The sequence below is a fragment of the Rhinopithecus bieti genome, unplaced genomic scaffold, assembly GCF_001698545.2.
Source record: "Rhinopithecus bieti isolate Rb0 unplaced genomic scaffold, ASM169854v2 scaffold_31548, whole genome shotgun sequence".
Lineage (NCBI taxonomy): Eukaryota > Metazoa > Chordata > Mammalia > Primates > Cercopithecidae > Rhinopithecus > Rhinopithecus bieti.
The window spans coordinates 147,237-171,617 of record NW_016814470.1 but is presented as its reverse complement, the minus strand read 5'-3'; the positions used below and the strand labels follow the sequence as shown (position 1 = coordinate 171,617).

Here is a 24,381-nt window from a genome sequence, read left to right as displayed (position 1 = left end):
TTTTTTTTGAGGCGGAGTCTCGCTCTGTCGCCCAGGCTGGAGTGCAGTGGCCGGATCTCAGCTCACTGCAAGCTCCGCCTCCCGGGTTCCCGCCATTCTCCTGCCTCAGCCTCCCGAGTAGCTGGGACTACAGGCGCCCGCCACCTCGCCCGGCTAGTTTTTGTATTTTTTTAGTAGAGACGGGGTTTCACCGTGTCAGCCAGGTTGGGAGAAAAGATTTTTAAATTTTGAATCCACGAAAGGGTTACCGATCTCCAAAGACTCCATCCCACAGAGATCATGGCATGTGCACCTTTCAGCTGTATTGTACAGGTTCTGTCTTTTGTGGCCCAGCTCACAGTAGCTCATTAGCAATAAGTGTAGTGCTAAATATTAGTGAATTTTTTTTGCATTAAGCAGCATTTTAAATTTTAGCCTTATGGATTAGCCCTTCAAAATAATGGATGGGTAATTTAAAACAAGTTCATTTTTCAAAAGAAAAAAAATAAATCAAATGATGATCTGTCATGCTCAAATTCAAAAGAATCTGTCAATAAGTGAAACTTAAAAGGCTTAAATACATCCTGCAATCATGCCCAGCGATGTCTATTAACCACCCATCCCATTAACCATCCATCCCATTAAATTCGTATTGTTAATTTGAATTTTTATTAGTTTTCAGTTTTGTAGTTATTTCATTCATAAGTTGTTTTTAGTTTTGTAGTTGGGTAAGAGCAAAATAGGTGTAAGGAATTTATACCTGATTTTGTTTCACAACTTGGGGTATGGGACACACAAAAACAGAAATTATAGTGAAATATAGTGTATTCACAGTGGATGCCTAAAGGGCAGAGCCACCATCCTTACTTGGGAGTAAAGAGGGTGTAAAATAGCATTTGGCAAGTCTCAAAGGAGAAGCAGGAATTTATCAGGTAAAGTAAGGTTGGGGGAGAAGGGGGGCTTTTGAGATCGTCCAAGGTACAGAGTGATGTAGAGGCTTGGCGTGGTTGAGTAAGAAGTTAAGAACAAGGATGTGCTGGTGGGGAGGCTGCAGGTGGAGGCCAAAGAAGGAAGGGCCTTATAAACCTGGCTGGGGGCTGGAGTGGTCCTAGAGGTGGAGAGGAGCTCAGGAATGACCATGAACATGGAAGTATGGGGAGGAGGGACTGGATGGGTAGAGATCAGGTAACAGCAGATTGGGAATGAGGACCAAACCATGGACTGTGGGCTGGAGAAAGTGGGACAGAGTCTGGAAATATTTCTGAGGTAGAACTGGCAGGGTTTTGTGTCCAATTGGAGGAGGGCAGTGGGAGATGGGACCACATCTGTATAGGTCAGAAGATTGAGAATTCATGATGGAGCAGGTGTTCATGTCCTTATTAGGTGACAGATGGAGTAGGAAAAGCCCCTAGGTCACCCTGGTAGATATTTCAACCAGGTTTTTCAGAATGTAGATCCGGTGATTGGAAGAGAGTTTGGGGGCTATCCATGAATAGGGGAGACATCAGCATAAAGATCATTGCTCGTGCTACAATGTCTTTCCTGAAAGAAGGTTTGGATTAAAAAAGTGGAAAACCAAGAATGGAACTCCAGCATTTGCGGGGAAGGTAGAGGAGGGGAAGCCAGCAAAGAGACAGACAGAAGTTTAGAAGAAACCAGGACAATATGGTGTCCTGAAAGTCAAGGAGAGAGAGCATTTCAACAAGCAGAGGATAGCTGGGGGTCAAATACTGAATGGATTGCTTTGAAGAGACAGAACTGTTCTTTAGACTGTCAGCTTCCTGACATTTAGGCACATGGAGTGAGGAAAATAGTAGAGGCATCAGGTCACCAGCCAAGTGGCTGAACATGGCATGTGCTGCTAGGGAGAGGAGGTGTTTGATGTTTCACAAAGCAGGTGGGCAGGAGACCAAGCCATTGGGAAATTTGTCATTCATTCATCCATGGGTTTATTCACCTGTCCCTCAAATATTTCCTGAGGGCCTGCCAGGTGACAGACTCTCTGTTAGAGAGAGTGAGTAGAACACAAAGATAAATAAGACATAATTCCTGCCCTGGGGAGCTCACAGTGCTGGTGGGGAGATAGCTGTGTATAAAGATAATGACAGTGCCAGGTGGTAAGTGCTATGGAGAAGGGTGTGTACTGGCCCTGGAGAATGGGAGAGAGACTGCTTGACTTGGATGGGAAAGGTATGCTCATAGGAAGAGGAGAAGAGAGAGCATTGGAGCTGAGAGAACGGCCAGGTGGCCAGGTGAAGGTGGGCAGGAAGAGAGGGTGTGTCCTACGTCTTGCGTGGTGTGAGCATGGGGGGACAGTGACGAGTTGAAGCTGGAAAGGAAGGCTGAGGCCAGATGGTGACAGGTTTAGGATGCCACGACAAAGAAAAATTTTGGATTTCATCTTTTGGAGAGTGAGGACCCAAGAAACATTGGTAAGCAAGAGAGTAACACAATAGGGCTAGGTTTTAAGAAAATAGCTTTGGTGGCCAGACGTGATCATGCCTGTAATCTCAGCACTTCGGGAGACCAAGGTGGGCAGATCACTTGAGGTCAGGAGTTCAAGACCAGCCTGGCCAACATGATGAAACCCCGTCTCTACCAAAAATACACACAAAAAAATTAGCTGAGCACGATGGTGTGTGCCTGTAATCCCAGCTACTCAGGAGGCTGAGGCAGGAGAATCGCTTGAACGTTGAACTCAAGAGTCGAAGGTTGTAGTGAGTCGAGATTGTGCCACAGTGCTCCAGCCTGGGCGACACAGCGAGACTCCGTCTTATAAAAAAATACCTTTGGTGTTACAGGGAAGCCTGAGTGGGTGAGGGAAAGGCTAAGGCAGGGAATCTGGGTAGCGTCAAATCTCAATCCATTTGCAGCCTCTTTCACTCAGCAGGTGTTTGTTGAACACTTGCTGTGTGCTCTGTTCTGTGCTGGATGCTGATGCTTTCCATGAAAATGCTTTCAGCTTGCCTTTGTTAAGCGGCCTGCTGATCCTAGGGGCTTCCTGGGGAGTGCTGAATATTGACCCAGATGCAGATAGCCGTCACCAGGCAGACTCTTCTGCTGGAAGATTGCTGTTCCCCAAATGAGCCTCTGGGTCCAGAAGCCAGCACTCTTTATTTCATGCATTCCTCGTTATTTTGACTGTCCTAGTTGGCTGGGGTTGCAAATAGCCACTTGCCGTGGAGAGCATGAGGCTAGCCCAAAAAGAAACCACACCAGGTACTGCACAGAGACATCTGCTTCTGCTTCCTGAGTAACTGTGCAGCAACACAGGGCCGAATGGGTACAAGGCACATGCTCTGTGTTATTTTCTAGTTACAACGAAGTACAATTTCCATGTGGCTGGTGATGAAAGAGTCAGGTCAATTTCAGAAAGAAGAGTGTTTCCGATTATGCAGATCACATCCAAATGTTTACCTCATTGCATCTTAGTTTTGGCTAGGCCCTGCTTTTGAAGATCATGGAAATGCATCCGGGCCTCCTTTGCACTGCATTTAGGGAAGATCTGTGCTCAGAGCCTCTTTGCTGGCAGTGGGGAGCCCTGGGTACAACCTAGGATTGCCTCTCCCTATTGTGGTACTTGAAGCGAATCAATAAGTAGCAAGAAATGTAAGTGTGCTTCCAGGAAAAATCTGAGGCTGTTAGCACTGGAAGAGACCTCAGCCCTCATTAAGTCCAACCAGCTCATTTTACTGATAAGGAAACTGAGGTCCTGAGCCACAGACCGGCTGGCCTCAGATCACAAAGAGAGGGACAGCAGACTTGGGACCAGCCTGCAGGGTCCAGTCCAGAGCTTCCCACGAGTCCACCCTTTCCTCTTCTTTCATCTTTCTACATTTCCTGTTTGCGTTATACCTCTTTTATTAAAAGTATACAGTATTTCCAGTGGAATCTGCTTAGTTTACATATCATGTGAGGGGCAGTTCTCAGTCCATGAATGTTTCCTTGTCTTATATGATAAACTCTGAGTTGGCCTCAACTTGAATGGCAGAAGTAGAAGGGGTGGTTCAACATGCAGGAAATTTGAGGGTAATAAAATCATGTGGCTAGAGCATTTGGGGGCTAAGGAAGTAGCAGCCTATGGTACAAATCCAAAGCCTGGAGGGTGAGCTCAGTTTGGCCCTTTCATCTTTGAGTCACACATAGGGGTGTCCAGTGGCCAGTGATTCCCAAACCAGAGGATGCATTCAAATCACTGGGGAGATTATTTAAAATGCATATTCAGGGACTTGCCCCAGAGGTTCTTATTCACTAGGTTTGGTGTAGGAGCCAGGAATCTGCATTTCTCAAGTTACACGTCAGGTAGATTGTGTTGCAAATTACCCTGTGGCTCTTACCTTGAGAAGCATAGCACAGCAGTAGGAGAAATAGGACAGGGGTATGTCTATGTGTTCAGAGTAAACACTCAATAGCATATATTTGGAGGAGTATTGTGGAGTTTGTGTGTCTGAGATCATTTACTGTGAGAATTTTCCAACTGGGAGGACACAGGTATTGAGAGAAAGCCTTTGGGTAGAGCTGGAAAGTGCAGAACACCAGACTCAGAACTGCTTAGCTGCTGGGTGGCTGCATGTCAGTGGTGCTTTGCTCTGAGTGGTTCACATTTTCTCTAAAGCGTGGCTTTCTCATTCCTCATTTATCTTGGTTTCCCTTGGCCTCTACCCACTCCTCCTTCGTTTTGGTTTTGTGCAAATACCTCATTTAACTGTTCCTGAAATGCATTTGTAGAACTCATTTACATAATAATTACTATTGGGGCAATTCTGATCCAATCATCAAGGCTAAATGTATTGTGCTCCTGTCTTCCATATTATGAGGTTCTCACACTGATACTGCAGCTGCTGGCATTAACATGAATGCTGAAAGGTAAGATGTGGGGCCGTTGGCAGTGTGTCGTGTCAGAGTCTAGATAGTTGATCAAGATGTAACATGAAATCATCTGTCTCAGAGAAAACCATGGTGATAATCCTGAATTTAGATCTGGCTGGAGTCTGGAGATTCTTTTTTTTTTGAGACGGAGTTTTGCTCTTGTCGCCCAGGCCGGAGTGCAATGGTGCAATCTCGGCTCACTGCAACCTCCTCCTCCTCGCTTGAAATGTAAGATTTCACTGGTTTCTAATTCTCTTTCTACAAAATAAACCTCCCATCTGTTCTTCATAGAAAATGGGTCACATGCAAAGTCTGAAATTCTAAAGTCTCATTTAATGTCTAAAGTCTCCTCCTTCGGGTTCAAGCGATTCTCCTGCCTCACCCTCCCGAGTAGCTGGGGTTACAAGTGTGTACCACCACGCCTGGCTAATTTTTGTATTTTTAGTAGAGACAGGGTTTCACCACGTTGGCCAGGCTAGTCTGGAACTCCTGACCTCAGGTGATCCACCAGACTCAGCCTCTCAAAGTGCTGGCATTACAGGCATGAGCCACGGTGTCCGGCTAAGTTTGGAGATTCTCTATGAAGTGGTCCCACCTCCCCGAGCTCCTGCACGGGCCCCAGGTTGTCCTAGCTGAGCAGCCAGCTATATGTTCCTGCTTTCATTTGCTCTCAGGTTCCCAAAACTTTGTTCTCAGGGCTCGAACTTCAAGGTGTATTTTTGAAACGTTTGCTTTAGAATGTTGACTTGGTTATGTGGCTAAAACTAAACCTACTTTTTCCAGTCTCTCTTAGAATGAGACTTTAGAATTTCCGACTTTGCATGTGACTCGTTTTCTATGAATAACAGATGGGAGGTTTATTTTGTAGAAAGAGAATTAGAAACCAGTGAAACCTTACATGATTTCACATTAGTACAGAAACCAAATCCATTGAAAACATTGAGAGCTGTTCCTGGTTATGAATTTACTGGTGGCGATGAGAAATTTCCAGGGTTTTCTGTGACAAGACTATCACCAACTCTTAGTTCACTCTGTGCCTCCCACTCTCCACAATCTGCTCCAAATCTTTCTCCATTTAATCTATTTATTTTTATTTATTGAGCAAGCAATATTGTAACCATGACTGAAATTTTTTAAATTACAAGAAAACTTACCCTGGGTCCAGCTTCAGTAACAGATCGTATGTTTTCATTTTTCCATGTCCCCTTCCAGGCTCTGTTCCTATGCTACAGAATCTTTACATTACTATAATCATGGTGTCGTTATAAGTTTGTATTTGACATTTTTCAATTAATATTGTATTACAAGACTATTTCCATATTGCTCTGTATTGTTTATGATTATGATGCTTCGTGGAGTCATTTGACCCTCATTTATTTGACCATCCTTATATTTTGTTCATTTATGTTCATTTCCCATAAAAAGGCTATGATGAAATAAACCCCATCCACAATTGCTCTGATAATTACCTCTCCTGTTCTTCTCAAAGCTTGCCTGCTGTCTCTCCTGTGAGCCTCTGATTCACTTGGCCCCATGATGTTTCATGGAGACCATGGTTCTCTAGTTACTCTGGCTGTGGTCAATTACTGCCGCTAAATGACTCTTTCTGCCCTGGGCTCGCTTAATCATGAGACTTCTGCCAAGTCCAGACCACCTCTCCCAGCCTTTGCTTTTTCCAGTAGCTGCTTTCTCTCCTCCAAGTCCTGTGCCAAAGGCAGACCCAGTTCATTTCACATTACTTTGATTACCACATTTTATGTGTATATTATAATATTTGCAATCATTTAGTTCAGGGGTCTTCAAACCCTGGGCTGTGGACCAGTACTGGGCTGCAGCCTGTTAGGAACCCAGCCGCACAGCAGGAGGTGAGCGGTGGGCCAGCAGGCATTACCATCTGAGCTCCGCCTCCTGTCACATCCGGATTGGCATTAGATTCTCACAGGAGCGCGAACACTATTGTGAACTGCGCATGTGAGGGATCTAGGTTGTACACTTCTTATGCGAATCCAATGTCTGATGATTTGAGATGGAACAGTTTCATCCTGAAACCATCCCTACCCCCGCCACCACCACATCTGTGGAAAAATTGTCTTTCATGGAACTGGTTCCTGGTGCCAGAAAGTTTGGGGACCACTGATTTAGATATCATTTAGGGTTCTTTACTGCAAGCAACAGAAACTAACATAAACAACAGGAAATTTACAATAATGAGTCTAGGAAGCAGATGGGAAGTGAGGCACATCAGATAGCAATTGCACAGGATTGGTCTCAGCATAAACAGCGAGTTCAAAGGATTTGCTGCTGGAGCCAAGGACCCAAAGACATTTGGTCTGCTGGCCAATTTGCTGGAAATTCAAATTCCAGGGAGGAAGTGTCCATTGACCCACCTTGGCTTTAGCTGGTAGGACCCCTGAATACATTCCCACCACATTTAATCCAATGTGGAGAGGTGACTAAAGACACAAGGAAAGGGGAATGCTGCCCCATATATACACCTTCCTATGGATATATATTTATGCAAAGGTCCCTGCCTAACATTAACCAACACCTCCATAGAGCTGATCTCAAAATGTGGTCAGTTAGGGCATCCAGCTCCAAATCCAAAGTCTTTGGGGGGATTTCCATTTTCCTCTAACACTGTCACAGTCTCTTGCACAGCCCAAGTTGAGTTAAATGGGAAGGGGACTACAATGCTTCTCTAACTTCTCTAGATGCTATTTCTTTTTTTTTTTTTTTTTTTTTTGAGATGGAGTCTTTCTCTGTCGCCCAGGCTGGAGTGCAGTGGTGAAATCTCGACTCACAGCAGCCTCTGCCCCTGGGCTCAAGAGATTCTCCTGCCTCACCCTCCTGAGTAGCTGAGATTACAGGCGTCCACTACCATGCCCAGCTAATTTTTGTATTTTCAGTAGAGATGGGGTTTCACCATGTTGGCCAGGCTGGTCACGATCTCCTGATCTCAAATGATCCACCCGCCTCAGCCTCCCAAAGTACTGGGATTATAGGTATGAGCTACCTCGCCAGGCCCCGGAAGTCGTTTCTGTTTCCTTCTCCCTGGCTCATGCCCCATCATGACTATTTAGAGAGGCACCATAATATCAAGCAGTAGTTTTTAAATGAGGAGGGGGATATCAGATTTGGAGGATTTCATCCAAAATACATGGCCCCCCTAACCCCAGCCTCACCCCATGCGGGGCAGGTCATAATCTCTGGGGGGAAGGGTCACAGCATGGCATGTGTGCTTTGAACAAGCTCCTCTTCTGTTATGTTACCCTGACACCCACCTCGCCCCCATCCTTTTAAACCTCCAGTGAAGTGGAGAGAGCACTGATTTGATTATAGGGTTAGATCTGTGTCTTACACGTTATAAAGCTTCTGAATGGTAATGTACATTCTCCCAATGAAGGGACCAAGTGGAGATTTCCTCTGTCCCTGCTGGGGGCCTGGGGGCATGTTAGATGCCTTTCCTAGCTATTTCATTCCATCTACCAAGCAATACTAGCAGATACGCATTGTTTTATCTCACATATATTTTCAAAGCCCACATCATCCACTAGACCACACGGACATTCTGAACCTCCATGACTACATCTGCAAAATGGAAATATACATCCTTAAAATGAATCTTGTGAGTATCAGAGGGTTTGTGTTAAAGCAGTTAGGGCAGATAAGGGGTATTTTTGCTCATCCACTGGGCTTCTTCTGTCTGTAATCCTCCAGCATATCTCTTCCCTTCCCTCAGTGGCAGACCTTACCTCTTTCATAGAAGGCTGAAGCCATCCAATGTGAACTTCATCCTCCACTCCTTTCCTTACACCAGCATGTTGTTTTCCATAATGGAAGATCTCTTTTGTTTGTTTTCTTTTTCTGATCATTTAAATAACTTTACCCTAGATTTTCTTAGGACCCACCAGTCTATGGGTGATATGGTTGTGTCCCCACCCAAATCTCATCTTGAATTGTAGGTCTCACAATTCCCATGTGTTGTGAGAGGGACCTGGTGGGAGACAATTGAATCATGGGGGCGGGTCTTTCCTGTGCTATTCTCATGATAGTGAATAAGTTTCACGAGAGCTGATGATTTTATAAAGGGGAGTTTCCCTGTACAATTTTCTTCTCTTGTCTTCTCTTGTTCTTCTCTCTTGAGATGTGCCTTTCACGTGAACTTCCACCATGATTGTGGAACTGTGAGTCCAATAAACCTCTTTCTTTTGTGAACTGCCCAGTCTTGGGTATGTCTTTATTATCAACATGAAAATGGATTAATACATTGAGTATAAAGTCATTCAAACACAATCACTCCAATTTTTGTGACCTTCTGTTCACATGTACACAGTGCAGAATCTTAGCCACTCCTAAGGTCACTCTAAGCCTTGCTGCAAATCACAGGAGGTATCCTGGGTGCTCATGAACAGTTATGAATTTTTTGAACTCTAGAAACAAACTCTAAGCCTCAGTTTTTCATCTGTAAAGGGAGATGATGATAGTTTCTTTAGGTGGGTGTTTTGAGATTAATTAGATAATATGCATAAAGTAATTAGCCTTTGGTTGCCCTGCATTCTGTTACTAAATAAATGGTTGTTATTGGTGTCACTGTCAAACACCTACTAATAGGCCTTGCCAGCTGCTGCAAGGTGTTGATGTGATCCCCAGGGCAACTGGCTAGTATAGGAAGTGGTGAGGGGTGGGTGAAGAGACATACTGCATTCTGCCTTATCATTCCTACTGCCTTGTTTGGTGGGAAAAGATTTTCTAGTTGGGCTCTGTTAGTTGCCAAGGTCGGAAAACTACTCATATTAGATTGAATCATATGAAAAAGTATTAATCATATGAAATTGCATTTTTGTACATCAAAAATGGTCAAATATCAGTGATTTTTTAATGTTTCAACTGAACACTTAAAGAGTGATATCAGGCCAAGCGCTGTGGCTCAAGCCTGTAATCCCAGCACTTTGGGAGGCCGAGACGGGCGGATCACGAGGTCAGGAGATCGAGACCATCCTGGTTAACACGGTGAAACCCCATCTCTACTAAAAAATACAAAAAACTAGCCGGGCGAGGTGGCGGGCGCCTGTAGTCCCAGCTACTCGGGAGGCTGAGGCAGGAGAATGGCGTGAACCCGGGAGGCAGAGCTTGCAGTGAGCCGAGATCCGGCCACTGCACTCCAGCCTGGGCAACAGAGCGAGACTCCGTCTCAAAAAAAAAAAAAAAAAAAAAAGTGATATCAACAAAGAGGTTTATTCTCTTATACTGTCCTATTTCTTGTTTTGTTTTTTACACGAATTAATATAGTGAAAAAATGTATGGAGAACTGTCCATTTTAACAGATATAAATCTACCTCATCCTACCAGATAAATTACATTCCATTGTTTGGATAGATTTCATTTTAGCCAAGCTCCTATTCATGAACATTTAGGTTGCTTCCTTTTATTCATTGTTGTTCTTACAAAATATGATGCAATATAAGTCTTTATGTGTATATATATATAACTTTATACAGTATTTTTGAGTATATCTGTAAGATGAACTACTAAAGGTAGAGCTGCTGGTGAAAGAGTATGTGCATTAGAAATTGTGATAGGTATTGTAAAGTTCTCTCCCAAGAAGCTGCCCAAAGTTAGATTCTAATCAGCAGTGAACATTCTTGCCATGTCAGTATTGTCAAACTTTATAATATTCGCTAATCTAATGGGTTTTAAATGGAATTTTGGTGCTTTATTTTGCATTATTTTCACTATATGTGATGTTAAACAATTTTCATATATTATTTATTTTCCCATTGTATATTAGCTTGAGCTGCTGTAACAAAAAAATCATAGACTGGGTGCTTAAGCAACAGGAATTTATTTCTCATAGTTCTGGAGGCTGGGACGTCCAAGATCAAGGTGTTGGGCGATTTGGTTTCCTGGTGAGGGTTCTCTTCCTGGCTTGCAGAGGGCTGCCTTCTCCCTTGTTCTCACATAGTGGGGTGGGGAGTGGGCCTAAGAGAGACAGGGAGAAAACTGGTTTATCTTCCTCACTCTGGCTTCTTTTCTGCTTATAAGGACATGAATTCTATCATGGGGTCTTACCCTCATGACCTCATCTAAATCTAATTACCTCCCAAAGGCCCCACCTCCAAATACAATCATACTGAGGATTTGGGCTTCAGCATATGAATGGTGGGGAGGGACACATTTAGTCCACAACACCTATGAACCACCTGTTCATACCCTTAGTTCCTATCTCCACTGTGTTGTCTGTTTCTTATTGATTTGTTAGAATTATTTATAAATGAAGAAAACCGGCAGTTTAGGGTGCATTTTAGAACAGGTTTTCTGCATCGGTCTTCACATGTCAGTATGTATTGGGGATGGGGCAGCACGCTGGCACATTATAAAGTTTCAAGGTTCAGTTATTTTTGTCTCTTACCATGATTTATTATTTGGTTTTGCTGCCTGCCACTAACAGAGATCCTGTTAGTTCGTCCTAATTTTAGGAATATTATGTCTTGAAACATATCTTGAAAGTTATCCCGTGTTGCATCTTGCCTTACAGAAAACTCCTTGACTATCAGAACAGAAGAAGGGGAGAGAATTGTTAGGAGGATCAGGAAGGAGTGGAGGGAGCCTGGGAGGTCGATGCAACTAGCAGGCTAACATCTCAAGCCCTCATCCCCTCATTTTTTTCTTTGATTGGCTTTTTCTTTCTGTTTCTCCTCCTTCCTTCCTTTCTGTTTTCTATGTTTTGTTTGTTTGTTTGTTTGTTTCTGGCTACATACTATAAAAATACAATTCTGGAGCATGTGGTTAGTTTCCCACCATGGGGACTCAAATGGAATTTCAAGTCACTCACCATAATTCGACTATAAATTAGAGAATTATTATGAATAGAATAGGACGGAATGTGGTTTCATGTTTTCTTCCCCCAGGGACCTTGCCCAATTTGGCAATAGGAACTAAATTAAGGGTGGGATTAGTTCTAGGAAGTGGATTTTGAGTATAGCTGCATGTCTAATCCAACTATTATGGGCAGTGTCTTAGTTATCTGTGTTAATGAGAGATGAGGAGGCGGTGGATAACTGAAATCTCCAAATGTACCAGAAATGTATTTCTGCCTTTGTTCATTTATCCCAGTGATCCTTCCACTAGAACAATTATCGAAGTGGTTTTATTTCTACTCATTTTAACCTTCTGTTTTCTAGTAACAACATAGGCAAGGAGGCCACATGCTGCAGGGGGAAAAATGAATACGAGACCAGGAGTCGGGAGACAATTTTAGTCCTGTCTGTGCCCTGCACTAGCCTGAGACCAAGGACAAGTCATAAAGTCTCCTAGGTTCTCAGTTTCTTCCCTCTAAAAGGAGCCATATAACATCAACCTCTCTGGGTGGCTAGGGGTGCTGAGGGGCCCTGGAACGTGGAACTGGCACTAGTGCTGCCTGTGCCGCAGAGCCAGGCCATTTACACATGTGCAGTCTGCGCAGCATGGGACATAGAGGAGGAGTGCGGCCTATGCCGGCCCATTTTCCTTCCTTGTTCTCCAAGTATAAGCACACTCCATTATTTTCCTAGGGCTGCCAGAATGAATTACCACAAACTGGATTGCTTAAAACACCAGACATTTACTCTCTTGAAATTCTGAAGATCAGCAGTTCAAAATCGGTGTCACTAGGGCCACGCTCCTTCCAAAGTTACTAGGGGGAGAATCCTTCCTTGCCTCTTCCAGCTTCTGGTGGCTCCAGGCATTCCTTGGCTTGTGGTTGCACTACTCCAATCTCTGCTTCAGGGGTCACACTGCCTTTGTGTCTGTGTCCGTGTCTTCTCTTCCATGTTTTATAAGGGCACTTGTCATTGGATTTAGGGCCCACCTGGCTTACCTAGAATGATCTCTTCTTGAGATAAGCTATGTAATCTGGCACCGAGTAGGTGCCTGAACAATTACAGTTATGACTGTGACTCCTGTTTCCTCTTCTGAGGTCTTTTCAATTCTCCCCACCCTCACCCTGCCCAGCCAGGACAGCCAGTCCCTTCCAAGAGCCTACCACAATCTTGTACTGGCTGCATAGAGCTCATCTGCTGCTGGGTCTAAGCCACTTGTGTGGACCTGTGGTGCGTTTCCCCTTGTCTTCTGGGCCTGGCTCAGTGCTGGCATACAGCTGGTGCTCAGAGTATGTCTGCGTAATGAATAAACTACAGTGTGCTTGCTCTTGGCAAGGAGCCTGGCACAGTAGGTCTCTGAAATGACCAGTTAAGTGAGGGTGTAGATCACTCTTTGGATAGAGCTTTTGAACCTTCTGACATTTTTCACCTCTTCCAAGGCACCATGGCAGCAGGGACATTATTATCATTACTAACAAATATTTGTTTAGTGCCAAGTTCTTTGCTATGCACATGGATGGCCTAACTTAAATCCCATTACAGCTTACAAGATAGGTACTGGTACTATCCATCTTTAAAGCACAGTGAGCCTCAGAGAGATTCAGAAACTTCCCAGTCACACTACCAGTGAGAGGTAAAGCCAGCTGGACTTCCTGGGTCGAGTGGGGACTTGGGGAACATTTCTGTCTAGCTAGAGGATTGTAAACACACCAAACACAGGGCTCTGTGTCTAGCTAAAGGATTGTAAATGCACCAAACAGCACTCTGTAAAAACGCACCAATCAGTACTCTGTGTCTAGCTAGAGGATTGTATATGCACCAATCAGCACTCTGTAAAATGGACCAATCGGCACTCTGTAAAATGGACCAATCAGCACTCTGTAAAATGGACTAGTCAGCAGGATGTGGGTGGGGACAAGTAAGGGAATAAAAGCTGGCTGCCCGCCCCATCCAGCCAGTAGCGGCAGGCAACTCGCTCAGGTTCTCTTGTATGCTGTGGAAGCTTTGTTCTTTCACTCGTCACAGAAATTCTTGCTGTTGCTCACTGTTGGAGTCTGTGCCACCTTTGAGAGCTGTAACACCCACAGCAAAGGTCCGCGGCTTCATTCTTGAAATCAGCAAGACCAGGAACTCACCCGAAAGAAGAAAGTCCATGACACCACCTTTAAGAGCTGTAACACTCACTGTGAAGGTCTGCAGCTTCGTTCTTGAAGTCAGCGAGACCACGAACCCACCGGAAGGAACAAACTCCTGACACACTAGGAAGTGTGGTGGCAGAGATGTGAACCATAGGCAGCCTGGCTCTGAAGCGGTGGCCTCTCAACCACTGTGTTAGGTTCCTTGCCGTTCCGTCAGGGAGACACAAGGCAGGAAGTCCGGTCCCTCTGGCGGGAATCTGGAAGATGAGTTGGAGCTTAAGTGGGACTCCTGAAACCACATAAGAGGTGAGGGTACCATGCACTTGAAGCTCTCCAAGGCCGTGACACCCAAAGCCAGGGCCACATTATGGCTTTCGGGCCCTAGCCATTTTTGCCTTCGCGGAGCCCTCTTTCCTCCAAAAACCAACTCTAAGCCAGGCTGGATTGTATTAATACTCCTCTTTGAAACAGACTGTGCCTACTTGTGCCTGATGGATAAGTCGACCCTGCTCAAAGCCTTCTTCCGGTGAAGAGAGAATTGGTGTTCTGGTGCCCTAACCCGCCTCTGTCTTCGCAGGTCCCGCAGCGGATGGCGGCAGAGGGCGCCCCTGAGGATGGCGGCGGCGGTGCCCCGGGAGTGTGGGGCGCCTGGGGCCCCTGGTCCGCCTGTTCGCGTAGCTGCAGCGGCGGAGTGATGGAGCAGACGCGGCCCTGCCTGCCCCGCTCCTACCGCCTGCGCGGCGGCCAGCGGCCTGGCACCCCCACGCGCGCCTTCGCGGACCACGTGGTGTCGGCCGTGCGCACGTCGGTGCCACTACACCGGAGCGGCGACAAGACGCCGGCCCTGGCCGGCACGGACGCCAGCCGCCAGGGCCCCACCGTGCTGCGGGGCAGCCGGCACCCACAGCCCCAGGGCCGCGAAGTCACTGCGGACAGAAGGTACACTCACGCCCTTGCCTGTGTCCCTCCCCCTGTCCCTGTCCCAGTTTCTGCCCCTGTCCCTGCCCCTGCCTCGGACGCTGCTCTGCACCACAGACAGTGCGACTAATGCATTGCTCTGCCAGGTGGAAAGGAGCTCTGGGCTCCACGAAGCTCCTTTCACCTTTTGATTTATTTTGCAGCCTTGTAAAGCGTTGAGGCCACTCCCACCTCACTCTGGTTCTGAATAATCTTCAAAGCGAGGCTAATTCTGAGAATGCCCTTACAAAGAATTTTAGGGAGGCCTCCTAGAGGGGTGAAAGCAGGAGGGGAGTGCTGTCCTGGTGCCGGGAAGGAGAGATCCTCAGGTTGTGTGGATTAGAGCTGAGGACACAAGACAAGAGGACGTGTATCTAACCCGAGAGCTGATATGAGTTGCCAATCCTAGGATAGGTTGAATGTTTGGAGTCTTAGAATGCTCCGAAGCTGTAGGCTTCCAGATTTTGTGAACTTTTCCAGTAAGTTTCTCGAAAGTTTTTTGAGTCAACACACTGGTTTAAGGATATGTCTAAGGACCTAAACTGTTTCAGAGTCCATAAAATGTAAACTCTAGAAATGGCATAGTGCCATCAAAATAGTGGTGTAGTTCTAAGAAGCATAAATATGCCAAAGTAGGCAGTGCCTTGGGAAAGGTAGGGATATAGGTGCTGAGAAGAGCTTGTCAGTGAGTGAAGCAATAGATATTAACAGATCACTGCATTCATCCCTCAGTATTTGTTGGGTGTCTTAGTGCCTAGGTTCCTGATAGATCCTGGGGGAATACTAATGCAAAAACAGTAACAAAAAACAAACATGGACAAGAACAAAAAGTGTAAGATGTGCTCTCCGTGCTTAAGAAATGCATAATTCATTTGTCAAGCCCTGTTAATGCCCAGCCCTGATGAAATAGATGCTACACATGAGGAATCAGAGGACCTAGAGCCAGTGGACAAACTGAGTTTTGAAGGTGGTGCTGCTCACCCCCAGATCCCTGCAGTACTCATCCTCCTGTGGGTGCCAGCTGAAGGGATGGAGGGCTGGATTTGGGTGGGGCCTGAGTGGGAAAGAGGCTTCTTGACAGCCTCTGTGGTTGAGAACCTAGAAGAGCTGCCTGAGGATCAGGCTGTTGTTGGCCACAGGCCTGTGCTGCAGGCATTGTGCCTGTGTGTTTTGGCAGCAGGAAATTTTTTTCTTCAAATGTATTGACGGGGGCCAGTTAAACTGTTTACTATGAAGTTCCTGCAAGTTTTTATCATGCTCTTGTGATTTGACAGTTACTGATGAAATAATCCAAATATTAGCCTGGGAGGCCTGTGCTGCCTACAAATGTCATGCTCCTCCTGGCTGATGAAAATCACATTTGCTTATATTCATCAGTCATTAGGTACTTGCATAGTATATTTGACCCCAAGGAGAAATGTCAGCATGTTTTTAGGATGGCTGTCTGCTCTACTCTCTGTTTCGGGTTTGAGGTTTGAGGCAAAGGCTGTCGGAGTTTAGATGTTTAAGAAATTGTTAGGTTGCTCTGCTAGGCAACAGGAAACTTAATTGGAGTCAGATAACAAATGAAACCATTCAACCTTCCACCAGATATTTATTAAACATCTACTATGTTGTAAGACCCTGAGACATACACAAAGGTGAATAAAAGCCAGGTTTTGGGACCTCATGGCTCTTACTGACAGGCTAGAGCAGTTGTTTGCAAAATTACTATTTTGTTTTTAAGCAGAAGAATCCTTTCTGCAAAATCAATCTTAGATGGAGGCTTAGTTTATGTAACAACACTCGTAAAATCTGAGTTGCTTTGGTTGAAGCCTCAGAGGTATAGAAACCTGGGGTCAAGATCCAATGGAACAGTGGTTTTCAACCTCGACTGACCGTTAGAATTTTTTTTCCAATCTTCTAGAAACCCTGACACTCACATCACACTCCAAACCAGCATCAGAATCTCTAGGGGCCACCCTCAGATGTTGGTATGATTCCATTCCAGCCAAGTTTGGGAAGCACTGGTCTGGATGAAGCTCTTTGGAGACTCAAGTTTCCATGGGAAAGATTTTGGGAATCAAATATTGTCTAGCAGAATTTTCCAAGTTTAGTGAGCACGTATCAGAATCACTTGCCGTGGAGTGGGTGGCTTGTTAAAAAGAGTTGCCAAGTCCACGCCATCTCCTATGCCTAACGGGGATTCTGATTTGTAGGTCAGTTATATGTCCTATGTATCTTCATTTTAAATACTTCTAATATAGCCTAGAGTTTGAGAACCACTACTCTAGAGGGTTGGAAAAGATGCACATCTAGATGCCTTCAATATAAGGCAGTCTGATGAGATAGTAGTGACAAGGGCTCCCATGTTGAAGCATGCCTTCTGTTCAGGCATTCTTTCAAATGCATGACAACATTTACAGTTACACAACCCTGTGAGGCAGAAACTATTATTCACATTTTATAAACAATGAAACTGAGGCTGGGAGGAATGAAGTGACTTGCTCAAGATTACCACTTGAGAAGCAACAGCACTAGAATTCAAAAGAGGTCTGCCAGAGTCTGGCTCTAAAGTTGTTTTCACTGAAATGGGCATTCTGAAAATGAAGCTGCTGACTTCCAGCCGGTGTGTTCAGAAAAGGTGCTTGGAGGTTGGGCTGTCTGAGCCATGTCTTGACAAATGGATAGGATTTAATAGTGAAGGCTTAGAATGAGCTGCATGTCTTCCTTGCAATGTTCAGCTCCTTTAACCAGGATAATCTTCTTTGCATCTAATCCTAGGCATCACGTGAGTTCAAAAAAAAATTAGAAACCACAATCTGTATTCTTGGGGGGTGCTTACACTTTGGTGGTGGAGAAGGGCAAACCCACAAAACACTGCCCACCCTGGGAGACAGTAGAGCTATGACCAGGGTTCAGGAAGAAGGAATCTTTGTGGGATGGAACAGTCAGGGAAGACTGCACAGAGCAGGTAGGATTTGAACCTGCCCTTGATGAATAAATAGAATTTACTTAGCTGGAATATATCTGGAAACTTCTTGAGTCCACTTGCTTCTATACCAGGCGTTCGTCTCGTTAAAACAAGCACGTACGTAGTATAAATCCTACTCTAAAAGGCCTCAAAAATAAAGTAAATCTTCATTGGAGCTCTCCCAAGGATTCAGAGCTTAGGAAAGTTAAACTTCTCTGAGCCTCAGAGGCTTCATCTTTCAAATGAGAGTGATAGTAATACCTATCTTGTGGGGTTGAGTAATTCAATGAAATAATACATTCATATTGCCTGGCCCATAGCGGACGCTCATCAAATACATTCATATTGCCTGGCCCATAGTGGGCGCTCATAGCAGACACTGTAACTCTCGTTATGGGTCTGAAGGCTGTTGCTAGATAATGTGTTAGACAGAGTTCCAGTTAGAACTCAAGTGCAGCAAAAGGGATCAGGTGAACTGGGGCCACTCAGGAAGATGGAGCCAGGAACTGAGCTCCCGTCCAGAGGGGTGGGACTCTGGGCAGCACAGACTGGGTGCAGCCTAGGCCCTAGTGTCTGTGCTCCTTGCTCTCTGCCCCTTCTTAGTGTGGGTTGCTCAGAAAAATTCTCCACAAAGGGTGGCGTTCCCCTGTGATTTAGTTAGGGCAATGGCAGAGGAGGTTCCAGGCTAGGGGGTTCATCCTTCAGGTCTTGGCCAACAGATTCCATAATGGCACTCAACCAAGTCATCTTTCACCCTAGACCCAAGGCTGTGTCCCCATGATGGCTAAAGGGCAAGGGGCGAGTAGGGAAGTAGGGTGTTAGGTGAGTCCTGCAAAGCACGCCGCATTGTGGCAACTCACACCTGTGAAACTGAAGATACTCCTTGGTAGGAGCGACTTCCCCCTCAATTGCTGGAAGTGGGTACCTGTAGACTAGAGGGTGCTGGCAGGAGCCCCTGTTACTATAGGACCCCCCTTCACCTTTTCTTCCTCCAATTTTATTGTGTTAAAATACACGTAACATAAAATAGACCATCTTAATTATTTTTTATTTTTTTGAGACCGAGTCTCGCTCTGTCACCCAGGCTGGAGTGCAGTGGCCGGATCTCGGCTCACTGCAAGCTCCGCCTCCCGGGTTTACGCCATTCTCCTGCCTCAGCCTCCCGAGTAGCTGGGACTACAGGCGCCCTCCACCTTGCACGGCTAGTTTTTTATATTTTTTTAGTAGAGACGGGGTTTCACCATGTTAGCCAGGCTGGTCTCGATCTCCTGACCTCGTGATCCACCCGCCTCGGCCTCCCAAAGTGCTGGGATTACAGGCTTGAGCCACCGCGCCTGGCCCATCTTAATTATTTTTAATCATACGGTTCAGTGACATTGACTATATTCATACTGTTATGCTACCATCACCACCATCCATTCACAGAACTCTTTAAAATCTTTCAAAACTGAAACTGTACCCATGAAACAATAACTTCACATTCCTTCCTTCCCCCACCCCAGCCCTCAGCCAACCATCATTCTACTTTCTTCCACTATGATTTTGACTACTCTTAAGTATCTCATGTATTTGTCTTTTTTGTGACTGGCTTATTTCACTCAACATAATGTCCTCGAGGTTTATTCCATATTGTAGCATTTTCCTTTTTGGGGCTGAATAGTATTTCGTTGCATGTATAGACCACATTTTGCTTATCCTTTCATCCATCAGTGGACATTTAGGTTGCTTCCACATTTTAGGAATTGTGAATAACACTGCTACGAACGTGGGCATTTTCAGTTCTTTTGGGTAGAAATTGGGAAGTGGAATTGCTGCATCATAGGGTAATCATATTTTTAGATTTTTGAAGAACTGCCATACTGTTTTCTATAGCAGCTGCACTATTTTACCTTCCCACAACAGTGCACAAGGATTCCATCCTCACCAACACTTGTTTTCCGTTTTTTTGATAGTGCCCATCCTAATAGCTGTGGGGTGGTATCTCATTGTAGTTTGGTTTGCATTTCCCTAATGATTAGTGATGTTGAACTTTTTTTATGTACTTAATGCCTGTTTGTGTATCTTCTTTGGAAAAATGTCTGTTAAGTCCTTTGAAGACCTTCCCTTTTATAACACTGAAAACAAGGTGGATTTCTTCCCATTCCCAAAATGTCTAGGGAAAATGGCATCCAGAAAGACGCCCTGTGGCCCAGAACCCAAGTACGCAACCTAACAGAAATGCGTTGCAAATGTCTGTTGGTCAATATCACTCAGCTTCCAAAAAGACAAGCTATGAGAGCAGCGCCCTCTCTTATTTGAGGACTTCAGGTGATTTTTTTTCACCACTCTGATGCTAAAGAGCCTGATATTTGGTAGGCTTTCCTTCCCACTGGACTTCCTTACATTCGCCTACATTAGCCAGCTTTTCTGGCCATTCATCACACTCATTAACCAGCTGGCATCTGGGGAATGGGATATTCGATGGCGTTAATTCAGATTTTCAAATATGAATTTGGACTAGGTAGTGCCAGGTTGACACTTTCTTCTCCTGGAGACAGTTGTGGATGGCTGGGATATGAAAGCCTCGACTATGAAAATCATGACCCTGTTCCCACTGAGGGGAGTGTGTCATATTCCTCAGGCGTTTGCGGGTAGAAAGAGGTTGAGGAGGGTGGGCTTCCCGGAACTTCCCAGAGGAGTTTGCTATAGAAGTTTTTCTGTAGAGCTGATTTCCTTTTGGGACGGAGTCTGGTGGGGCAAGGAAAACTCTTGCCCAGGCGTGCAGACCCACACTTCAAGAGCAGTTTGTGGCCAGCTCTCAATGCCTGGGGCTTTGAAATACAGTGCTTTATTAGAATCTAGAAGAACAGGAGCTACACACCCTGAAAGGCTGTAAACTACAGGATAGTTATGAGTGCAGCTTCTGGAATTGACAGGTTTGGATGCTCCATCTGACCCTGCCGCTTGCTGGCTGTGTATCCTGCCGAAGTTACTTAACTTTTCCCTAGTGGGAATAATAATACACCTACCTCACTGAGTTGCTGTGAGTTGGATAACTCATACCACATGCTTAGCACAGTATCTCCTAAGTGCTCAGTAAAGGCGTCTCAATGCCTTCCACATGCCAGACACATTGGCAGTTGTTTGACCTGCAGCATTTTATCTTGTCTTCATTACAACCCATGTGACAGATATGTAGTGTTCTCATTTATGGATGCCAAACTCAAGGGTCAGGGAATAAGTATCTCCTTCAAGGTCATGCAGAAGGCAAGTGAGAGAGCACAAGCCTGTGTGACATCTTGCTCCTTTCAGACCTGCTTTTCTAGAAAGCCCTTTTCAAAGTGAAAGGTAACACTCATCAATTTAGCTAAGTTTGATAAACTAACACCTCTTTGAGATGGAAAATGAAATATTTCTCTAATTATTCCCAAAGCTTTTAATGTTATATAGGAACCCTGAAACTGGCTCCACTGTGAACTCCAGAAGCCCAGAGGAAACACTACTCACTGTCGTTAGAAGCTGGCCCTGCAAAGTCTTCATTCACATAGTTATTTGTTGTTAAGGCTGCCTCTGGATCTCAGGTCTTAATAGACATTGCCTTGTTTAAAGTTTTGTTTTCATTTGAATTCAGCCAATATTTTTGTGTATTTGCTTTGGGCCAGGCACTGTGCTCGACACAGGAGGGGTAGATAGGTGAAAGAGGCGTGGTTTTCCACAGCCTCCGTGTCTGATGAGGAAATAGCTCAGGTATGAACACCTAAGGGAATGTGATGAGTGTTTTACCTGGGGGATGAGCCGAGGGCTGTGGGAGCAGAGAGGTGGGACTAATTCTTGGGGAACAAGGTCACTTCATGGTGGAGGGTACTTTCTTGAACGATCAGTTTGCATTTTTTAGGTGGAAAAGATGGGAAAGAGCTGGGAAAGGCTTGGTATGGCTGGGGGATGAGGTGGTTTGCTCATACAAAGTGGAGAAGAAGTGCTCCTTACCTTTGAGCGGCTCGTGCTGGTGGGGTGGAGCAGGAAGACAAGCAGGCATTTACAAGTCAAGTACCCAGGGAGGAGAGGGGAAGACAGCGGAGGACTGGGGGAGCCAGGGAAGCCTTTGGAGGAATAATTGAGCTGTGCTTTGAAAAGGAAAGATTTTAGCAAAGCCCAAGAATGAGGAGGGCCTTCCTGCAAAGAGCAAATGGTCAGGGTGGAGACCTGGAGGCGTGAGTGAGCATGTCGTGTTCATAAATGGTCTGGTGGGGCTGCAGCACAGGCTGTAAATGAGGGAGTGTCCAGGCGAGACTGGGGAAGTCCACAGGCTCCTTTCCAGAGAGGAACTTTAAAGCAGTCCTAAGGGGACTGAACACGAAATTCTCAGAGTAAGACAGTCCCTATAAACACGGATGGCCAACATTTTTTTCCGTGAGATGATGTATATAGTGTAAAGCCCATCTAAATTTCTCCTTAATGCCCTGTGCTTTTCAAACTGTTTGGCTATGCCATCCACCACCCCGTCTCTGTCAATCCAGGAAGACAGGGTTAATTGTCTGGGGGCTAAGGCTTGATCCTGTAGTTTTGTAACAGGTTTATTAGTTTCCCGTTGATGTTGGAAAACTCACTACACACTTAGTTGCTTAAAAAAACATACCACTTTATTCACTTACAGTTCTGGAAGTCAGAAAGCCGAAGTCAAGGTGTTAGCAGGATTGCATTCCTTCTGGGGGTGTTAGCAGGACTGCATTCCTTCTGGGGGCTTCAAGGAGAAACTGTGTCCTTCCCTTCTCCAGCTCTGAGAGGCTGCCTACATGCATTGGCTGGTGGCCTCTCCTCCCATTACTCTGATCTCTTGCTTCTGTAATCTCATCTCCTTCTCTGACTCTTCTCCTCCTACGTCCCACTTATAAGGAGGACCCTTGTGATTACACTGGGCCCACCCAGGTAATCCAGGATAACCCCCATCACAAAATATTTAATTTAATAATCAACACAAAGTCCCATTACCATATAAAGTAACATTCACAGGTTCTGGGGTTTAGGACGTAGACATCTTTGGAAGGGAAGGGGGACGTTATCAGTCTACCATAATACTACTTGCATTTTGGGGTCTTATGATTACTCAAGCAATAGGACAACTTCTGTGCCAGCAGGACCACCTGCCACTTTCCCCCATCCACTCTGGTTGTTGTTTATGGGAAATTTAGTGATCCTGTTTCCCAGAAAAATGAAGATGAAAACCATGCATCCCCACCCTACCCTTAAGCATTCTTTAGAAGTATTTTTGAAGGACAGTGACAATAATGAAGTTAAAAATAGCAGCCAGTATAAAGAGTTTTGTACCCCAAGTTCAGAGTTCAGTCCTCAGCTCTTATGAATGCTTTATCCTGGACAAGTCACCTCATTTCTCTAGGCCTGAGTTTCTACATTCATAAAATAAAGAGGTCCTTATTCTAGTCATTAAGGGGTCTTGCTTTTTATTGATGCATTATTGAGACCAACTGCTGTTTTAAATGTTCCTGTCATCTTTTCTGCCACCCAGAGTAATGGGAAGAGAAGGTGAGTAGGAAACGCAGCTCTTAAACACATTTTCTTTTTCTTTTTTTTTTATTTTTTGAGATAGAGTCTCGCTCTGTTGCCCAGGCGGGAGTGCAGTGGCACAGTCTTGGTTCACTGTAACCTCTGCCTCCTGGGTTCAAATGATTCTCCTGCCTCAGCCTCCTGAGTAGCTGGGACTACCGGCATGCGCCACCACACTCGGCAAATCTTTGTTTTTAGTAGGGACAGGGTTTCACCATGTTGGCCAGGTTGGTCTCGAACTCCTGACCTCAAGTGATCTGCTTGTCTGGGCCTCCCAGAGTATTGGGATTACAGGCGTGAGCTACCGTGCTGGGCCTCAAACACCTTTCCAAACATGCTTCTGGAATGTGATGGTTTTTCTCTGTAGATGCACTGACACTGTACCTCTTCAAATTCCTCCATTCAGACTTTTGTCTCATGAGTTTTTCTTAAAAGTGTTGTTCACACATCTGTCCTCCTTTTGCTAGTCTCTTGGACAGCCCCCTTCCATGGACGGGATCACTATTTCGTGCCTTATAGAAACCCCTGGGCTGGGAATCATTAGACCCCACTTCCTGTCTCAGCTCCATCATCTGCTAACTGGGTGACCTATGGGAATCACAATGTAATCTATAAAATATGAATAATTATATGTCCTCTGGCTACCACACAAGGCTTGTGAGGGTCAAATGAGGTAACAGCTGTAAAAGTACTTCGAAAAACCTAAGACACTATTCAAAAACAACATGGCTTGATTGTTTTATTACCATTGACTAGGTAATTTTTGGGATTTAGAGACGTGTATCCCTTTCTGTAATTTGTTGTCTGTGTGTCCATGTTCATGTGTGTGCAGGAGCACGTGTGTGTGTGTTTGCATGTGCACACATGGATGTATGTGTGTGTGTTTGAAAGGTTCATTCGTTTTGAAACAGGTCAGCCTGCATCAGGCCTGGATCACAAGTTTTACCCACACATTCCCACCTCCCCTGGAAACTGTCCCTGGCTGCAGGTAGGAATCATTTGTTTTTTCAGCTCCTCCTTTCGTGTGCTTTGTGGAGGCTACTTGCACTTCATCGGTAATAACTTTGGAGCAACATTTTGTTTCTTT

The 24,381-nt window shown here is 45.2% G+C and overlaps 1 protein-coding gene across 1 annotated transcript in view; it reads left to right on the top strand.

The window, feature by feature from the left end:
• Positions 1-24,381, top strand: part of LOC108514753 (thrombospondin type-1 domain-containing protein 4-like) — a 201,659-nt gene that overhangs the window by 69,102 nt on the left and 108,176 nt on the right. Inside the window, exon 4 of the mRNA XM_017851208.1 lies at positions 14,421-14,782. Coding sequence (XP_017706697.1) covers positions 14,421-14,782 — 362 coding nt within the window. The remainder of the gene's footprint in view (positions 1-14,420; positions 14,783-24,381) is intronic.